General features: G+C 39.9%; 1 protein-coding gene across 1 annotated transcript; it reads left to right on the forward strand.

Moving 5' to 3' along the window:
- Positions 1-3,167: 3,167 nt before the first annotated feature.
- Positions 3,168-16,497, forward strand: PRSS35 (serine protease 35). Its single transcript, XM_087443834.1, has 2 exons — positions 3,168-3,806; positions 13,453-16,497. Exon 2 carries the CDS (start codon positions 13,472-13,474, stop codon positions 14,711-14,713), a length of 1,242 nt encoding a protein of 413 aa, XP_087299960.1. The 5' UTR covers positions 3,168-3,806; positions 13,453-13,471; the 3' UTR covers positions 14,714-16,497.
- The last annotated feature ends 4,988 nt before the right edge of the window (positions 16,498-21,485 follow it).

Genomic DNA, 21,485 nt, shown 5'->3' on the forward strand with positions numbered 1-21,485 from the left:
AGGAATAAATTTAACCAATTAAGTTAAATACCTATGTACCAAAACCTATAAGACATTGAGGAAAGAAATTGAAGTTGACAAAAATAAATGGAAAGATATCCCATGTTCATGGATCAGAAGAGCTAATACTGTTAAAATGTCCATACTACCCAAAGCCAACTATAGATTCAATAGAATCCCTATGAATATCCCAATGGCATTTTTCACAGAAATAGAAAAAACAATCCTAAAATTCGGAGGAACCACAAAAAAAAGCCAAATAGCCAGAACAATCTTGAGAAAGAACAAAGCTTGAGACATCATACCTCCTGTTTTCAAACTTCACTACAAAGCTATAGTAATCAAAACAGTATGATGCTGGCATAAAAACAGACACATATACCAACAGAACAGAATTAAGAGCCCAGAAATAAACCCATACATATATAGTCAACCAATATTTGACAACTGAGCCAAGAATACTCAATGGGGAAAGGATAGTCTCTTCAACCAGTGGTGCTGGGAAAACTGGATATCCACATGCAAAAGAATGAAATTGCACCTCTATCTTACACTACTCACAAAAGTTAACACAAAATAGATTAAAGACTTAAATGTAAGAACTGAAAACATAAAACTCCTAGATGAAAACACAGAGAAAAAGCTACTTGACATTGGTCTTGGCAATGATTTTTTGGATTTGACACCAAAAGCACAAGCAACAAAAGCAAATATAAACAAGTGGAACTACATCAAACTAAAAAGCTTCTGCACAGCAAAGGAAATCATCAACAAAATGAAAAGGCAACCTACAGAATGGGAGAAAACATTTGCAAACCATATATCTGATAAGGGATTAATATCCAAAATATAGAAAGAACTCATACAACTCAATAGCAAAAAAATAAATAATCGGATTAAAAAACTGGCAGAGGATCTGAATAGATATTTTTCCTAAGAAGACATACAGATGGCCAATAGGTACATGAAAAGGTACTCAACATCACTAATCATCAGGGAAATGCAACTCAAAACCACAATGAGATATCATCTCACACCTGTTAGAATGGCTATTATGAAAAAAGATACAAGATGACAAACGCTGGTGAGGATGTGGAGAAAAGGGAACTCTGGTATACTTTTGGTAGGAATATAAATTGGTGCAGCCACTATAGAAAACAGTATAAAAGTCCCTCTAAAAATTAAAAATAGACCTATCATATGATCCAGCAATTGCACTTCTGGGTATGTATCTGAAGAAGATGAAATCATGATTTTGAAGAGATATCTGCACACCCACATTCACTGCAGCATTATTAACAATAGCCAAGACTTGGAAACAACCTAAGTGTCCATTGATGGATGAATGGATAAGATAGATAGATAGATAGGAATATTATTCAGCCATAAAAAAGGAAGGAACTCCTGCATTTGAGACAACATGGATGGATCTTGAGAACATTATGCTAAGTGAAATAACTCAGAGAAAGACAAATACTGTATGATCTCACTTATTTGTGGAATCTAAAAACATCAAACTCATAGAAACAGAGTAGCATGGAGGTTGTCATAGGCTGAGGGGTGGGGGAAATGGTGAGATATTGGTCAAAAGGTACAAATTTTCAGTTATAAGACGAATAAGTTTCAGGTATCCAATCAATGTACAGGATGGTGATTATAGTTAATAATACTGTACTATGATCTTGAAAGTTCCTATGATAGTAGAGCTTTAATGTTCTCACTATAACAACAACAAAATGGTGAGTATGTGAGGTAAAGGATGTGTTAAGTAACCTTATTATGGTAAACATTTTGCAATATATACATGTATCAAATCATCACATTGTATACCTTAAACTTACACAAGGTTATACGTCAATAAAACTGGGGAAAAAGGGGGTAAGCCTTGGGAAGAGGCTCAGGAAGGGGACCCTGAAAATGTGAGAGCATTTGAAGACGGCTTTATGTGATGTCAGTGAGGGGTGCTGACTGAAGTAAAGGAATCAGACCTGGGTCCATACTAAATCCTTCTGGATTTACGCAGTGTTAGAATCCCAAAACTGTTTGAGAAGTACAGATTGTAGAACTCCTCCAGTCCAATCTTTTTTTGGCTGAGGAAGATTCACTCTGAGCTAACATCTGTGCCAATCTTCCTCTACTTTATGTGTGGGTCACCGTCACAGCATGGCTAGTGAGCAGAGTAGGTCCCTATTGGGTACCCGAACCTGTGAATCCCGGGTCGCCAAAGCAGAGTACGTGGAACTTGAACCCCTCAGCTACAGAGCTGGGACCCAGTCCAACCTTCTTAATTTAGAGGCAAAGAAGCTGAGGCCCAGGGCACAGCTATTTAGCGTCAGACAGGATTTACTCTGAGTTCTGGGCTTTCTCTATGACTTCCTCACACTCCATTTCACTGACAAACTTTTTCAGTTCAACACAGAGTCAGCACCCATTAAATGCCAGGCCCTGTGGTAGAGGGTGGTGATTCAAAGATGCATATGAAGATTATGATCTAATTAGCGAGACAAAGAGCTTCAGAACAAATTATACCAGATAAAAATTAACAAATTTTAATTATATGGGTAAGTGCATATATGAAAATGCTAAGTGAAAAAAACAAGAAATAAAACTGTATATATGTTCTGATCTCATTCTGTTAAAAAATACATAGAAATTTGAGAACTGCAGTAACTCACTAATGAGCCAAGTGTTACGGGACATGCTAAGACCTTGTGTTATAAACACTTGTACACTTACCTGACCTCCCTGCCTTGAGGGCCAGGACAGAGTTTCTGTACCCATGGTATCAGCGCATCTGGCCCTAGACCTGCCCTCCAGTAGAAGTTCAGTTAGATGTTGAAGCAATGAGGTTCCCTTCTGCATAGGGCCCTCACTCTGAAGGAGCACCTCTCCTGAGGAGGAGAATAAAAGAGAGTGAGAAAGGATGAGGATAAAATGCTGCTGGGACTGGGGAGCGCAAGGATTTTAAAGGACACTCGCTGAAAGAGAAAAAGCCCAGACTAGCCTTCTCCGGACAGAAGGAAACGGACGCGCGCCCCCTGGAGGCGGCACAGGGTGCTCACAGGGTGCCCCGCAGCCCAGCCGGGCGCGGGTCCTCGGGTCGGGGGCGGGCGCCTGCGGGGACCTGGGGCTGGCGGCGGCCCTCGCTTGGCGCTGAGACAAGTCGAGTTTGCCCTTGGGGAATACTTCCCGGGAAGCGAGGACGTCGATAGAGACTGGCTTGGGAGGGGGTCTGGTTCTTCTGGATGGCTGAGGTCTAAACCTTGCCCCGGGGAATGGGACTCGAAGAGCTCGCGCCCGCCATCTCCCCTCCCCCATGTCCGAGTGTGTTCTTAGATGATCTCAGGGATGCAGCCTGTCACGGGACAGACACCTCCTGTGAATCCACTCGTGATTTTCCCTGATGGTTAATTCACTCGGGACAGAGATGCTGGGGTGAGAGGCTGCCCGGTCTGCTCCGCACTGCCAAAGAAACCCCCGTCCCCCCCGCGTCCCGGGTCCTTCCTCCTCTCCACTCGCCCCCCTCGCCCCCCTCGTCTCCCCCGCGTCCGCCGGCGTCATCGCCCCCTTTCCCCTCCCACCTCCCGCCGCGGCGCTGGGCTGGGCTCTCGTGTCCTCCGCCGTCTCCGCCGCGAGCTCCGGGCGGTGCTGACCGGCGTGGCGGTGGCGGGGCGGCCCCGGGCTCGGGCGTCCGCGAGGCTCGTGCAGCAGCGCCCCGCCCGCGCCCCTCGCCGGCCTGGGGGACTGCCTGCGGGCCCTGGGATTCCAGCTGCGCGGCGCCCTCGGGGACCGAATAAGCTTCTCGGGTAAGGAGGGAGCCCCCCGGACGGGGCGAGACCCTAGAACTTACTTAGAAGTTGCCCTGAGAAAGGCAGGACCCACCCGAGGAGAGCTTCTTTGAAGGGCTCTGAAGATGGGGATCAAACTTAGCACTTTAAGTCCTCAAAGAAACTGCTCTTCAACAGGCAGTTCTGCGTGCGGCGTCTGCACAGTTGAATATTAACAGTAACAGTGTTTGCATTGGAATATAAATGGAATTCTTTCTTCTTAAGCAGTACCAGAGGGGACCTTCTTTATTTTTATGATTATTAACAGATGCCATTGAAAAAGGTGTAAAACGCATTCCTGGAAAGTCTACTCTGGTTGAAAGCCTCTTTGGCAGTGTTACTATGAAAGCTAAAATCTCCGTCAATCTCTTTCTCTCCCTCTCTCTCTCATCAGCTTAGCTGCACAGGTCAGCAAAAGGAGAGTGGAAAACATGTTTAGAATGAGAAGATGAAAAGAAATGGAAAAGTCTTGGACTTGCTTTAAAATGCTCTAGCAAAAAAAAAAGGGGAGGCGATAGATGTCACAAGATTGGCAAAATAGTGGTAATTGTTGAAGCTGGGTAATGGGCACATGGGGCTTATACTTTCTCTTTACTTTTCCCTCTACTTTGTATTTTCTATACTACTACTATTTTCTGTAATAAAGGTTTTGAAAAATTGTAGAAACACTCCTGCCTGATTCCTCTGACCCTTTAACCTGCTCATCGATTTGAAAAGAAGCTGCCTGTTCTAGCTAGGTGTTTTTTCCCCTTTTATGAACACTGCTCCCTTCTGAATTAATTCTCATTTTATCCCAAGTACATTTGTCTCCACAGAGGATTGTAAGAGTAATATTTTGCTGCTTGGAAAATTATGCTTAGATCTGGTTTATAATTTAGAATAGAGAATATTAAAATTCCAACCAAATAAGACATCTAGGCTGGAAAGTAGTGGCCAAGCCTCATATGGGGTTTTATTAGGAAATATTAGAGGAGCTCCTTTAGTGTGAAGAGAGACTGGACTCGCCCTACTTTCCCTCCAGACAGCTCAGAAGCCTGTACGCTTTTAAGAATCTTTTACATGTTTTTAAATGTGAGATTGTTTAGCCTATGTGCTTGGTACATAGTATGTCCTCATTATATGTTAAAATAAACAATTGCTAATATGAATTAATTTTCCCTATTGAGTAAATTATTTATCTTTGTCTACTCAATGTGCAAATATCCAAGGCAAGCACATTGTATTTTAAGAGTTAGGATCCGACTTAGAATTTTGGAGGCTGAAGCTACCTCACCTAGCACTGAGTTAACTTTGCAGATGAGAAATCTGAGATTGAGAAGTTAGGAAACAGCAAAGTCAAGTTAGTGGTTCACAGTTATTATTTTATAACTTTGCTTAACTACATTATTTTTCAGCTTCAAATAGGTTAAGCTGAGGTATGATTAGCTAAAAATATTGTGATCATAAGATGCTTTAAAGTCTGAAAAGCAGCAAACCTAATATATTTACAGATCTTTGCTTTCAAAGGCCAACTTGCAAGCTATAAAAATAAGTCAGCAGCCATATGCTGTGCACTTTCTAGGTCAGTGTATGAGCGCCAGCAGAGGTTCCCTGGGGGCTCTCTTAGCACCCCTTGGGTGAAATATATTCACCCCAAATTTGATTTACACCCACCATATCCATTGCGTAAATTGAAATGTACATGTCCCGGAAAATAGCTAAAAAACAAAGGGGGGTTTTATTTTTTATTGTGATGAGAAACAGAAGTTGTGGGTTACTGTAAAATAATCAACTGTGTAACTCGACCATCTTCCTTTCCCTCAAGTACTGCCAAACTCTTTAAGCAGACATGCCTTTGTCTCCATTCCTGAAACTAAACTTGAAAATAGTGCTATGGTATGATATTTTGCATAGAAATTGGCACATTGTCAATGAACTTTCTCGCCATTTATTTTCAGCCTAGAACCAGTGGAGACCTTACCCTTTAGTAATGGATTATAAAATATTTCATAAACATATGTGAAATATTTGGCAGGTTGAAGATTTTCCTTAGTGTTGAAATGAATTGCAGAGCACTTGAGAGACCATTTAGCAGTGCTGTAGGTCAGAGTGGAAGTCTGCTGGCACCACAGTGGTTGTTGGAGAGCCACCTGCCAGAAAGCTGTCTGGCTGTAGACACCATTATCAGCCCTCAGTTCATCAGGATGGGCTCTGTGGCCTGAAGGTGGGTTTTCGAAATGTGACAAATTCCATATGTGACAACCATTTAGTATATCATTGACCAGTTAGACGTCTCCCCCTGCTAAATCCTGCATACTTTTAAAATAAATTCTATTTCATAGCTCAGTGAATGTAAACAGTTTAAATGCTGGCCCTTAGGTTTGCCATCACCAGGCTAGCTGTGCCATCTAGTGGTAGCAGTATCCATAGCAGGCAAGTTCCTACCCAGGAGGACTAGGAATTGAAGCTGCTTGCAGATCATTGATGAGTAAGCTACTTGTGTTTTCTTGTTTGCGGTTTAATTTAGGATTTTAGAGCTGAAAGATTTAGAAATGTTCTAGTCCAAGTCTCAGTAGCTAAGGAGGGCTATCACAGAGATTCTTAAACAAGGAAGGAAGCTTTGAACTGATGCATAGCGTAGGAATCACTCTGTATTTATGGAATAAACAAATACCTTCATTTACCCTGTTCCAGCTCTCGTTTCTCTCTAGCAGTACTGCTCCATGCTGCCATAAAGATTTATCATGATCTTCTGTTTTTAGTTCTAAAATTGCATGCATGTATAATTTTCCTTAAAATGAAAACTTTCATTTATGTTTAAGTCTCTGAACCAAACATTCTTTTCCACTTTATACCACTCCGTATTACTTCTTTCTTTCTAACCATCCAGGGCAGGCAGTTTTAAAAACTAGATTCTTACCCTCATAAGTATATTCATTTCCCATTGCTGCTGTAGCAAATTACTAAAAACTCAGTGACTTAAGTTCTGGGGGCCAGAAGTCTAAAGTGGGTCAGCAGGGTTGCATTCCTTCTGGGCGTTCTAGGACAGAATCTGTTTCCTTGCCTGTTTCAGGCTCTAGAGGCTACCTGCAGTCTGTGGCTTGTAGCCCCACGTCACTCTGACCTCTGCCTCCCACTTCACAGCTCCTTCCCACTCTTGACCCTCCTGCCTTCTTGTAAGGACCCCTTATAAGGATTACATTGGGCTCACCTAGATAGTAAGAACTAATCTCCTCATCTTAAAACCTTTAATCACATTTGCAAAGTCTCTTTTTACCAGATAAGGAACGTATTCACAGGTTCTGGGGATTAGGTTGTGGCTCTCTTTGGGAGCCATTATTTGGCATAAACAATGAGGTACACAACCGTTAGAGGGGTATGAAGTCCCTTATAAATATCTACCAATGTTTTGACTCGTATTGTTTGATGGTAATAATTGCTGCCATTTTTTGCGTGCTTCCTGTGATCTGATCATTGTGCTTATATATGTCATATTATTTTCTCACAAAAATACTCAAAAATATTATCCCTATTTAACAGATGTGGAAAATAGTGTTTGGAGAGATTGAGTAACCTTCACAAAGTCGCACAGCTAAGTCGCAAGTGTCCTTAAGTTTTGGCTTCAAGGCCACTGCCTCCACAGTCACTGAAACACCCCAGTTCCTGCTCCCCATCTTCATTCCGTCACTAACACTGTTATTTTCTCGTCATTGTGAGCCCAGACACCTTTTATCTTAAATACTGTCCCCACTCAATCCCCCAGTCAGTGACTAACATTCGCTGAGGGCCTAACGTGGGCCAGGAATTGAACGTTATAAAATGCCTACTCTCCTCTGCATCTGCTCCGAATTTGTGAAAGTGACTATTAAAGTTTTTACAAGTGTTCTCCAAAACCTAATCCATTTAATGCTCACTTTACACCTGTTTGCTCTGACTAGTAATACTCCCCTGCTCCTGCTGTGGCTTTTTGCCTCAGCCTGTGCTCCTCTCTGCAGTTATTAGAATAGCTGGGCCATTCCACAGTGTCTCCCTGTTGTGTGTCAATCTTTACCGAGCAGGTGGAGGAGGAAGATGGCTGGCGCGTATTTTCATGTTTGTGTGTGTGTGTAAATGTAGGCAGTGAGGTTGGAGGGGCAGATGGTGGATGGCTAAATACAGGATAGCAAGTTGTAGAAAGCGGTTATGTGATCATTGGTGTGTCCTAACATATACATTGAGGTAGAAGTGGGTATTGGCCCTACAAGGTCACGGATCTGACTAAGCAGTCCCTGACCCACACCAGCCCCTCTGGAAATGTTTGAAAGGTTAAGGCAAAATTATGTTCCATGGCAGCATACTACACACGTGAATTTGGACAACTGCCTGACTATACATTACAAGGGACCAGGTGCAAAGAAAGGCCTAAGTGTGAATCTACCACCAGGTGAGGGAGAACAGTGCAGGGCAGATCCTTCATGAGAAATCAGCATCCTCATTTTCACATACAAGAAATACAGTTCATTCAAAACATTTAATATAGTGAACAATCATCAAATCTTCCATTAGCCCACCTGCCCTACCTAAGCTAAACTATAAACTTCTCAGGGTAAAAAACCAAACAGCAAAAGAGAAACCGAGCCTTAGAATATAATTATGTCATGCCATAGTAAAATTCTATACACTCCAGATAGACTCACTCAAAAAGTCGGGTCTTTCTTTTGCTGTAAATCGCTCCCTCAGAGTAGTTATTTTGACATAGACTCTCTTTCTTTTTAGACTGATTCAGTTCCAGAATTCCTAATGTAGATCCCGGCTATAAATAAGACGCAGGAAATGCAATTTGAGTGTTCTGTGGCTGGGTAATGTTTAATCACACTTAAGTTTAATAGCAACCAGAAAAATGTATTACAGAGCCACAGATATTCGTAGAAATGAGTAATTAGGAAAGCATTCATTTGGGAAGTCTCTAAAGTGAAGCTGTCCTTGAACAAAACAAACAAAATACAACTAAGAATAAAGGGAGTTTTTGGGAGTGTGTGGGAAACCATCCTGAAATAAAAATATTTGCTGTAAAATTGACTTTTTAGAAAACTAAAAGTGCTATAACTTTGGCTTTATTTAAAGTGATATTAATTCACCCATTAAAGTAGAATAGTAATTATAAAGGAACCGATTATTGACTGCTGACTATGCTTTGGGCTCAGTGGTGATTCTTTGCAGATATCATCCCATTTTATCCCCACAATTATGTTATGGAGTAGACATTACTATTATCCTCACTTTGTAGATGAGGAAAGTGAACCTTAACTGAGCCTAATGAACAGTCTAAATGCAGATGCCTAATAAGTGGTCAAGATGAGACTTAGCCCAAGTCTTCTCACTCCTTGGTCTCCAGTCGTAACCACTGTGCTGGTGTAGATACTCAAATAGTCCAAACACTATCAGCAATGACATTCCTAAGAGAGCATAAGCAAACAAATAAAAAAAGAGTAATAGTAAGTCATCTCTTGTAGTTATGTGTGGTCATTTCTATCAAGATAGACCAGGTACCAATGTCGAATAGTATCTGCTCCATCAGTGAAAGTTCATCTCCATATCCTGAATTCTTGCTTCCTCCCTAACTCCCTTCCACTCTGTTGGTCTCCATCATGCAACCCGCAGTCAACTATGTGTATGCTGACTCACGGTGGAGAGCGAGGACTGCCACCTCACTTTCATTAACCAAAATTGGAATCTGAAGCCCCAAATCCAAGCCATCTGGAAAGTGACAGTGAAGGTCATCATTATTATGGAAGACAGGAAAAAGGAGGAGGATGAGGGAAGGCAAGAGACATCAAAGCTTTCAAAATATTATAGCTTTGTCGCCAATCGGGACTGTGTCTCTTTAGATCAGTGAGTTGGTGCTTTTGGATGATGGGCACATGTAGACATAGCCACTGAACCGTGGATTGCTCTATTGGTAAGAGCTGTCATTTACACGACATCAACATTCTACCACAGGGCAAACTTGGTTTTTCCAAAAGAAAGTGTGCTGAAACATTTGTCCAATTTTAAATTACAGACCAAATTGGGCTAACTAAGTTCCTGTCCTCTTATTACTGTGATTTGAGGCCATATTACAGGCTCTGCCTTTCCCCTGCCCAAGGATAGATGTGGCATGGCCTTTATTCCTGTGGTGTCCTGCAACAGAGCTCCCGCCAAGGGCGCTGGACAGGGCTGGTGAACTGAGGGCACTGCATCATCTGTAGCATCAGCTGTTGGAGGCATTACGGACAAGCCTACTGAATTTGAATCTTTTCAGACATATTAATAAATCGCTTATATCAAAGTAAGCTATATTTGTTCTTTATTAAATTGCTGAGCCATTTGATATTAGCAGTTGCTAACACAGTAAAAGAGCAAAGTTCAGAGTAAATGTACTTTGTCCACAAAGATGAAGTAGATGTCATTTGAAACCTGGTTGAGCAATCATCCCTAGAAAGACTGCTCAAGTGCTGCTCAGGCTGCTGCACCAGGGCCTTGGCTGCTGTACTGGTTCTCAAACTGTACCGTCAGAATTGCCTGGAGGGCTGGTTAAAACATAGGTAGCTGGGAACCCACCCTCTCCTGGAGAGTTCTGACAGTAGGTCTAGGGTTGGCCCTGAGAATGAGCATTTTTCACAAGTTCCCAGGTGATGCTGATGCTTTTGGTCTGGGGACTACAATCTGGGCATACCCTCATATGACAGAATTTATTTGGCCATACGCAAGTACCAAACTTTATTAACAAACTGATATTCTTTTGAGTTGTTCATGTTTCATTTTGAATTCAAAGTCAGGAAAAAAACCAATGTCCCAGCTCCAAGCAGTCAGGGAGGAGAAGTCCCCCATAACTCACAGGAGGGTCAGCCTTTTTGTTCTGTTCAGACCCTTCAACTGATTGGATGAGCCCCACCCACACTAGGGAGGGCAATCTGCTTTACTTAGTCTACCAATTCAAATGTTAATCTCATCCAAAAACACACTCCTGGATACACCCAGAATAATGTTTGACCAAATATCTGGGCACCTTGTGGCCCAGTGAACTTGACACATAAATTAACCATTACCTGGGGCTTTCTTAAAAGTCTGCCTATGGAATTATGGCACAGGGTGCATGTTTTATTTGATAAAGAGTGGGGGAACTTCTATATTTGAGACCCATATTCCAGTTTAGTGTTTGTATAGTAAAAGATCATCTTTTCAGTTATTTTATATTTGCATTCTGCCTTTCTAATCCCTAACTAGGTAAAAAGTTGCAAGACTAAATTAAATAGTACTGAAAAAAATAAAACCTAACTAGGGAAGCAATACTACAGTACCATGATTTAGACATCCTCTATTTTGCCTAGGAATGACTTTCACACATTTATTACTCCACAGATCATTAGTATCAAATGTTAAAATGTACAGAGGGATTCTATGTATTTCTCAATGTGGATATTTGGCTGATTTCAGTCTTTGATGTAATCATATATGAAGTACACAATGGACAGCTGTTGTCATAAGGGGCTAAATGAAAAATCAATTTTTAAAAATTTGTTTTCCCACACCAAAAAACTCCTTTGATTGAAATTTTGTTAAGAATCAAGTAGATAAAAGATATGAATATATCTTTTTTAAATCATCTATTTTACTCTGTTAATAAGCTAAGAGGCAGCAAATAACTCCGATTTTGGCTTTTTTTTTTTTTTAGGCAAAGACATAATTTTTCATCTTGGGACCTACCCAGTTAAAAAGGATTTCAAGGTCTCAGTAGAGTTACTGAAATGTTAGCCTTTTTCACTACAATCCAATTAAATAAATGATGAAATGCTCATTATGAAAATTGCAGAAGATAAAGAAAATACTGAGTGGCTCAAGAAAGTCATTACCAATATAATTACTGTTTTGTATAAAACAGTATATTTCGCCAGTACAAATTCGCCACGGTAATGATTAGAAAATATTGTGACATGAGTGTGGATTTTTTCTGAAGTATATTCTTTATTGATTTTTGGACAATGTCCATCACTCTTGGAGATGAATGCCGTGTCTCCAAAATAAAACAAATTACAAGCTATTCAGCAAACAATACGGCCTAATATTAACCAGAATCACCATTACTCAGCATTCAAGTGTGAGCAGATGAAAAAATGGAAGTTTCAAAATTATCTAATTTTGCTGATGCCAAGTCATAGTAAAGATTATTATAAATTTGCTTAATCTGTTCAAATATATGATGATTCCAATTAATTGTGTCATGTTTTGGTGAATATATCATGTTTAAACAATAAAGAGGTTAATGTAGTATGCATTTTTGTTTTATCAAAAGAATATTAGTTTGTTAATAAAATTCTGTACTTGTATATAGCAAAGTGAATTCTGTTGTACTAGGACATGCCCATATTCAACTCTGCATCAGAGACAGCTTTCACTTTTTGGTCCAGTGCACAGGATCCAATGGGTGTGCCTTGGGTTGTGGGCATTCCTAACATTCTTCATTAGCTTTGTTTTCTATGCAAAAAAGCTTATCAGAAAGCATTGAGAGTGAAAATATTGTAGGAATAATCTAACCTTGAATTGCCTCTGCTTTATGCAAAGTGCAAATCATTTGCTAAGCGTTTATATTTTAGCTATTAGTTAAAAACAACTTGGAGCATAGCTTATAAATTTCAAAATTGCTGCTCCAAAGAGTTCTACCACTTCCCCTTACCCTCACCCTTAGATGGTGAGACCCATGATGAAAGGGACTATATTTAATCATGATCATGTTCCCCCAAGTGGCAAATTCAGAATCATAGCCTGTGCTCCCTAACTTCTTACAACTAATTTTAATATACAGTAAAATCCCACTGTGATGCACTTTTGTATGTTGCTTTGCTTAGATGGTAGTTCCAAGCACAACTTTGTTAAAAAAAAAAAAGTGCAGGGTATATTTTTCTTACTTTAGCATAAATGGTCTGTGTTGTATATTTCCTTTATGGTAAGGGGTTCTACTTGTAAAAATCAAAGTGGGCCAATAGTGATGAACCCACTTATTTATTTCTAAAACCTCTACTGCTTTTAGAGTATTATCCAGTGATTTCAATTGTGCCGTCGATCAGCTTGGTCTGCAAACCATGGTTCAGGGAAATTCACTGTATTCCAGTGAATGTGTTTTGAGCTCTGTGCTGTGCATTTACACTTTAGAGATGGGAATTTATGGAGCTCGGATTTTAAGGAGCTAAGTGCAGGGAAAGTCAGGACATCTGCCGCTATCTTTATTTCTAAGTCATCTGGAAATAAGGTTGTAGGAGACCTAGGAAGGAAGGGACTGGGGCTTAGGCAATAGACTACCCCAGTTAGCAACCCCCATCCTACGCTCCCATGCATTGGGCTGTCTGGGGAGGGAGAGGTGGAGATGGAGGGTGTGGGGTTGGGGGGTGGGAGGTAGGTTAGGGTTGGTGGAGGAAAGGCTGGGTAGAAACCAATTTACTGATTTTGGAAATCTGTATGAGCCTACTTAGCAGGGTGTCTAATCTCAGTAAAATCTAAATAGAGTGAAAATAAGGGCTCCTATTTGTGGTGAAGGTACATCAGGATCCAAAGCCTCAATGAAAAGGATAAGTAACATATTTTTAAAAAAACCACAACATTGTAAAGCTTCTCTTTCTTTTCTATTTTTAAGGACAAAATAGAAGAACAAAATGGAAAATATGCTGTTTTGGTTGATATTTTTCATCCTCGGGTGGACCCTCATTGATGGATCTGAAACGGAACAGGATTTTATGTGGCACTCGAGAAAAATACCCCGGCTTGTCAGTGAGAGGACTTTCCATCTCACCAGCCCCACCTTTGAGGCAGATGCTAAGATGGAGCTAAATAGAGTGTGTGGCATCGAATGCCAGAATGAACTCCCAGCTCCCAGCCTTTCTGAACTGGAAGATTCTCTTTCATACGAAACTGTCTTTGAGAACGGCACCCGAACCTTGACCAGAGTGAAAGTTCAAGGTTTGGTCCTTGAGCCAACTCTAAATATCACCACAAAAGGAGCATCAGTTAGGAGAAAGAGACAGGTGTATGGCACAGACAGCAGGTTCAGCATCTTGGACAAAAGATTCTTAACCAATTTCCCCTTCAGCACAGCCGTGAAGCTCTCCACGGGCTGCAGCGGCATCCTCATTTCCCCCAGGCACGTTCTAACTGCTGCCCACTGCGTCCACGATGGAAAGGACTACGTCAAGGGGAGTAAAAAGCTCAGGGTAGGGCTGTTGAAGATGAGAAATAAAGGTGGTGGCAGGAAACGTAGGGGTTCTAGGAGGAGCAGGAGAGAAGAGAATGGTGGTGACGAAAGAGAAGGTAGCAAAGAGAATCTGAAGGAGAGAGCCAAGGCTGGGAGAAGAAGGAAGGAATCTGGTCGGCGTGGGCGAGTCGCTGAGGGGAGGCCCTCCTTCCAGTGGACCCGGGTCAAGAATACCCACATTCCCAAAGGCTGGGCTACAGGAGGGAGCGGAGACGCCGCCTTGGACTATGACTACGCTCTTCTGGAGCTGAAGCGCGCCCACAAAAAGAAATACATGGAACTAGGCATCAGTCCAACCCTCAAGAAGCTGCCCGGCGGGATGATCCACTTCTCGGGATTTGATCATGACAGGGCCGATCAGTTAGTCTACAGGTTTTGTAGCGTGTCCGATGAATCCAGTGATCTCCTCTATCAGTACTGCGATGCTGAGTCGGGCTCCACTGGCTCCGGGGTCTATCTGCGTCTGAAAGAGCCAGACAAAAAGAACTGGAAGCGCAAAATCATTGCGGTCTATTCAGGCCACCAGTGGGTGGATGTCCACGGCGTTCAGAAGGACTACAACGTGGCGGTGCGCATCACCCCGCTCAAGTACGCCCAGATCTGCCTCTGGATGCGCGGAGACGACGCCCGCTGCGCTTACGGCTGACGGGAGCCCGCCCCCGGGGCGTGGAGGATCTAAATCGCGCAGAAAACCGGTGCTGATTATTGTAGCAAGATCACTTCATAGGTGATGCCTGGACTTGAACCCTGTCAATAGCATTTCAACATTTTTATAAATTTACTTTTTCAAAATTAGATTTTCATACATTTAAAAAATGTTTAGGAACAGATATTGAAACTAGATGGGCACTAGTATATATTCTTCTTTACAAGATGATGTTTCATTTGTGGGAAAATTTTTGTTTCTTTCTGTTTTCTTAAAAATTAGACACTCTTTAAAACTTAAAGCTGGTATAAATAATATGTGATTTCTTAATGGACTTATTCTCAGGGTCCTACTCTAAGAAGAATCTAATAGAAGGCCGGTTGCATATTAACTGTGAAACTGCATATACAGAGGTAAACAGTAACAGATTAGAATCAGGTTAGAGACAGAAATTCACAGCACACATTATATTACTCTGAGATGGACCCCTTCAGCTCATGCCCTCCGTGTTTATATTGTTTTCTGTTGGGTCTGAGAAATTTTAGTAGTTTTTTTTTTTAAGAATTACAAGGAACAGCAAGCTTTATAAACAAAACTATCAACTATTTTACTGCTTTAAAAAATATCAACTGAAGTATTATTTAAAAATAGGAGAAATACTTTGTTCTATAAAATAAATCTAGTTTAAAAACAGGGAAGCTGAGACATTTTAAGATCTTAAGTTTTTATTTAACTAGTATTCAGAACATGGACTTTTCAGGTATGTATAGGGAAGACAGTTCAAAGTTATGAATGATCACATATTGGAAGCCATTTCATTTTATGCTATACATTCTCCTCTGTATGAAGTGTCATAGTTTTAGACAGAGACTTCCATAATCTTTTTCAAGAGACGGCCTGTTCTTTTTGGTGAGGAAGAGTGGCCCTGAGCTAACATATGTGCCAATCTTCCTCTACTTTGTATGTGGGACACCACCACAGCATGGCTTGATAATCAGTGTGCGGGTCTCTGCCCAGGATCCGAACCCGTGAACCCCAGGCCGATGAAGTGGAGCCTGCGAACTTAACCACTATGCCACAACTTAACCACTATACCACCCGGCCAGCCCTCAAGAGAAGTCCATTCTCCCCCTTGACAAAATTCAGCTTTCTTCATAGGCCCATAGGCATATTATTTTGAACAATTCTCTGACTAGTAATTTTAGATATGTGCTTTCTTAAAAATGAATAGAATTTACAAATATAATTTCTAAAAGAAGGTTCTGATTATTGTCCTTAGGGACCCAGTCTGGACCGTCACTCTGGCCATCATGGCAGCCATGGCAAACAAGGTTCAGCGGCTGCCCAGGGGCAAAATACAGAGTAGGCACTCAATAGGTGTTTCTCGAATGAACAAATATTTGCTGAAGGGTTGTAAAAGGGGTTCAAGCCATTATGTTTAAAGGGTTTTAGTGATTTGTAATAGAGTGCACCACAAATTCAGGAATTGAGGGCCTAATTTCTGGTCTGTTCTTCCTGGCAGTTTCTAGGGTACACATTCTCTTCTCTCATGACACACCCAAATCATTGATTCTGCCTGAGTTCAAATTTATTTTATCTGTCATTATTTTTTTAAGAATGAGAAGTTATACCCTTGACTAGTATGCAAAGGAATATTTGATTGCATTATGATAAAAAGCGATTTTGTAAGTAGTATCCAAAATAGCTGAAATTCAATATGTGTACATTCTTTTATAATGTGAATCTGTTAAAAATCATTCAATAAAAAATTTAAAAAAGTGTAACTCTTACTGTATCTGTATATATGTTTTATATACAGGGTTTCAGCAAGGATTAAATTAACTGTCGCTTATTTTAAATGATTATATTTAATTCTAAACACATTTCACTGAGTAGCATGTTATCATTGGTGCTATTGACTCAAAAATTTTGATCATATCTTTTCTGGGGAAATATCTATATGATCACAGTAACTAAAGACGTTTCGAGGTGAATTTTGCACACTTACACGCTTGCAAACACACACACGTAATCTTCATCTTAGATTCTTAGAAAATAATTTCAGAGATTTGAGTAATTTCGGAGTAATTTAATGTGCTTAGTGTCAATAGATTGATGTTTGGGGTTAAAAGCTGAATATACATAATTTCCTTAAAATCATTTTACTTTTCAAAAATATAAAATTTAGCTCATTTATTTGCAGAGGTTTATTTGATTCTCTCATTCTCTTCTGTTTTCCAAGAGAATCATGAATCTTATATGACCTTATGATCACCAAAATGTACTACATTACTCGGAAAGTTTTAACTTCACAGACTTTTTCTGTTGTGCTTACAGGTTTGAAATAGAAAATTAAATTGAATTCACTTAGCTAAACAAATATACTCACACACACATATGATGTCTACTGTGTGCAAAGGACTGTACTGACTTACTGCTTGGAGAAACTTATCAATGGTTGTATTCAAATAACTATTTACAAAGCCACTGAAACTTAAGACCGTGGGTTTTTTCTTTACCCAAAGAACATATTTCATTTTATTGCTTGATTGATTGCTCAAATGGATAAGTGTGTGGGCAGAAAAGACTTAACATTTTTTTCCTTTTTGATGTGCTTCTTCGTTAAATCCCAAATGTTGATTTTGAAAAAGATTTAAATGTACGTATGACCAAGATCAGCGTTCTGGACAAATCATTACCCTTTTTATTTGTAGATCAAAGAGTTCTTTGAAATTCTTATTTCATAGAAAGAATCTCAGGATTAGAAGAGACCGTAAAGATCATCTAGTTTAACTCCACAATTTAGATTTTAATTTCTCTCCATAGCATTCCATTCAACTGGTTGTTCAGTGATACAAAAAAACTTTCACCACTTAAATATTATTTAGTTATTAAAATTAATTCAGGACTATAACTTATTGTTTTAGTTTAAATTAGTTCAGTTTGCTACATACTGTAAAAATTATATTGTATCTTGCATTTTATCCCAGCATTGACAAATTCAATTACCCTAGTCCCCCCTTATCCATGGGGGATACATTCCAATATCCCCAGTGGATGCCTGAAACCATGGATAGTACTGAACCCTATATATACTATGGTTTTTCCTATACATATATACCTATGACAAAGTTTAATTTATAAATTAGGCACAGTGAGAGATTAACAACAGTAACTAATAATAAAATAGAACAATTATAACAATATACTGTAATCAAAGTTATGTGAATGTGGTCCCTCTCTCTCTCAAAATATCCTATTGTACTGCACTCATCCTTCTTGTGATGATGTGAGATCCTCAATGCCTACGTGATGAGTGGCAGTGAGGTGAATGATGAGGCATTGTGACAGCATTATTTTTCGACCTCAGTTGACTGGGGGCAACTGAAATCTCAGAAAGCGAAACTGTGGATAAGAGGGGACTACTGTATTCATAATTCTTTGGCTTTATGCTAGTACATCAAGTGTTTGCTCTCATCAAAAATGAACTGTGGTCATTAATTAAGAATATTGGAATACAAGCATTTGGCATTGCAAGGATGTGGATCTATAGATATAAATAGCCTGGAAATAGCATAATTAATTTTAATATGGTTTCCCTATAACAAATATATTTTGGCTACCGATTTTAAAAAGTACCTGCCAAGGTTTAAAAAATACTTTTATAAAAACTGCTTTTTATAAAAACTGGAGATGGTTTACTAAAAACATCGCCAGTTAATTATTAAAAGAATCTTTTTAATAAACTGATTTTTCCAGCTAGAATTGCCCCTTCTTCAATGGCCAAATCATAAGCTTTGGAGAAACTTAGGAGATTTAGTCTAATTGATGGTGAAATCATGTTCTCATCAGATGGGGTCAGTGTATAGACAGATTCACAATTCTTTATTGATTCACCATTCAACTAAGGGGGAAACACACCCTCAAATGATTTTATTTTCTATTTATAGATAAAGTCTAGGGAGGGAAATTCCCTGTCTACTCCTTTCTGTATTTAATAACGGGCAGTTTGATCCAGTTAGTGCAACTGCCTAGAGCATGGTGGCCAAAGTAACCTGTGATCCCAATCTGAGCTGGTTTGCATTACCAGGTAATGCAACAGGTAAGGTGTTGTCTTAATCAGCTCAGGCTGCCAAAACAAAATACTGTAGACTGCGTGGTTTAAAGAAACATTTATTTCTCACAGTTCTGGAGGCTGGGAAGTCCGGCAAGGTGGGTTTCATTCTGAGGCCTCTTCTCTTGGCTTGCAGGCAGCTGCCATCTTGCTGTGTGCTCACATGACCTCTTCCGTATGCACTCTCAGAGAGAGAGAGAGATGGAGGGCTCTTTGTGTCTTCTTATAAGGGTACTAATCCCATCATAAGGGCCTCACCCACATGACCTCATCTAACCCCATTTACCTCCCTAAGGCCCCATCTCCAAACACCATTACATTGTGGGTAGGGCTTCAACATATAAATCTGGGGGGAGTGGGACACAAACATACAAGTACCTGTTCTAAGTCCACAGGTTGCACCTTGGGCCAGGCCCAGAGAACTCACAAACACAGTGGGCTACAGAGGAAATAGGCAGAGGAGTATGAATGGCAGCTCGGGCCAACCAATTTCCTTCTCCCCACTTTCACCATCATCGTCTGAAGTGCTTGTACCTGGCACAGAGGAGATGATCAATATACGCTTAAAAATATCACCCAGTACCCCTTGAGGATTACTCTTTCAGGGTATTACTTACTTTGTGCTGTATGATAAGGCTCCAAAATGTTACACGTATTGTCTTAATTGTATACCGTATTAAAGATATAGCTATTTAAATAATGGGAATGTTTATTTGTAATGAGAATTTTGCTATTGGAATACTGAGCATGGCACTTACAGATCAGATATTTGCCATATTCTCTACTGACTCGTGTGTGTTTCTGATAAAAGTGCCTTCAGATTGACAAGTGCCAGGCTCCTGTAGTTACTCCTCATCTTCTCCATCTGCCATGTAAACATTTTATCAGATAACCTCTGCCTCAAAATTTGTCTCCAAAGTCTTTTCGCTTTAGTAATATTTTAGAAATTTCCAATAACACCTTAAAATCCATTCACTTTTCTCAAGCACTGGGGACAAGCAGGCTACCTAGGCTAGCTCTTTAATCTACATGGCGATCAATGCACTCTTTATCATCTTGCAGTGTGGTTTTACCAAACGGAAGCTATATGATCACATTTTGTCTATATTTGTAAATGTTTTGACTAATACTCAAAATTGCATTTACATTATTGAAATCCTCTGTGTATATATTCATACATTGAAAAGTGTGTATACTTTCACACATGAGGCATAGATAAGGGAATATTTTGGAAACTGTTAACACAACTGAATACAGATAAATTTGGAAAGTTCCTCTAGGCTTTTGCTCAGCCTATCACTCATTTTCCATATTCTTCTATATATTTTAATTTAATTTTATCAGTAATTTGTAATATACCATACAATTAACATCTCACTTATCCACAATTTCCTTTGCTGGTAATTTCAAATATCTAAAATATAACAAAAACATTATCCTCTGAATAACCAAAATGGATGATACAAAATTACTTTTACTCTAGAAATAGTCTTAACAAGTGTGGTTATCTGATATCCTAAGCTATAACTAGAAGGCAGCTGCTGAGGTAAGTCTACAGCAGCCCCAAGAAGTGACAACCTGACAGAGGAGGAGGATGCAGACAAACTATTAAAAGATTTTAAAAAAGGGATAAAAACTATAAAACTATAGTAGTTTGGAGCTATTGAGTTTTGGTGCAAGTAGCTATGCGAACCACACTGGCCTATGAAGGCATACCTATACATGTTATGTTTACAATGATGACTGCATAATCAATATAAAATATAGTTATGTTTAGTATGACTTTTGGAAGGCATTACATTATAGAAAAAATGTCTTCAAAAATGCTTAACAGGGCCAGCCCCACTGGCTTAGTGGTTAAGTTTGGTGTGCTCCGCTTTGGTGGCCTGGGTTCAGTTCCTGGGCGCAGACCTACACCACTTGTCTGTCAGCAGCCATGCTGTGATGGTGGCCCACATATGAAAAAAAAAGAAAAAGAGGAAGATTGGCAGCAGTTGTTAGCTCAGGGGGAATCTTCCTCAGCAAAAAAGCTTAACATATATATTTTTTAAAGTCTTCTTTAGGCCTGGTGGTGTAATGGTTAAATTTGTGTGCTCCGCTCCGGTGGCCCAGGATTCACAGGTTTGGATCCCGGGCACAGACCTACGTACTGCTTATCAAGCCATGCTGTGGTGACGTCCCATATAAAAGTAGTGGAAGATGGGCATGGATGTCAGCCCAGGGCCAATCTTCCTCAGCAAAAAAAAAGAGGAGGATTGGCAACAGATGTTAGTTCAGGTCTAATCTTCCTCAAAAAAAAAAAATCTTATTTAAAAGAAGAGAAACATCAGTGGCCTACAGAATTGACTTGGTTTTGTACTCAAATGCAATTCTAATCTCAAAAGTCAAGGAAAAAAACTGTCCCAAATCCTTTACTAGTAAAATATTTGTGTATTTGAATGTTGGTGTGTGTTAGTGAATGTTTACAATTTGTCATGCAGCTGCACCTAATTGATACATACAGTTAGCACTACGGCCTATAGATAGAGCAACTCAGGATGTGGAATAAAATACCTTTAATTGTCTAACCATAGTAGACTGCCCTCTATAAAGTAAATGTTCACCAAATATAATATGCTGATAATTGTAATTAGTATTATAAGATTATAGAAATTACCT

Source organism: Ceratotherium simum, chromosome 19 (genome assembly GCF_057802395.1).
Source record: "Ceratotherium simum simum isolate JZ-2026a chromosome 19, ASM5780239v1, whole genome shotgun sequence".
Classification (NCBI taxonomy): domain Eukaryota; kingdom Metazoa; phylum Chordata; class Mammalia; order Perissodactyla; family Rhinocerotidae; genus Ceratotherium; species Ceratotherium simum.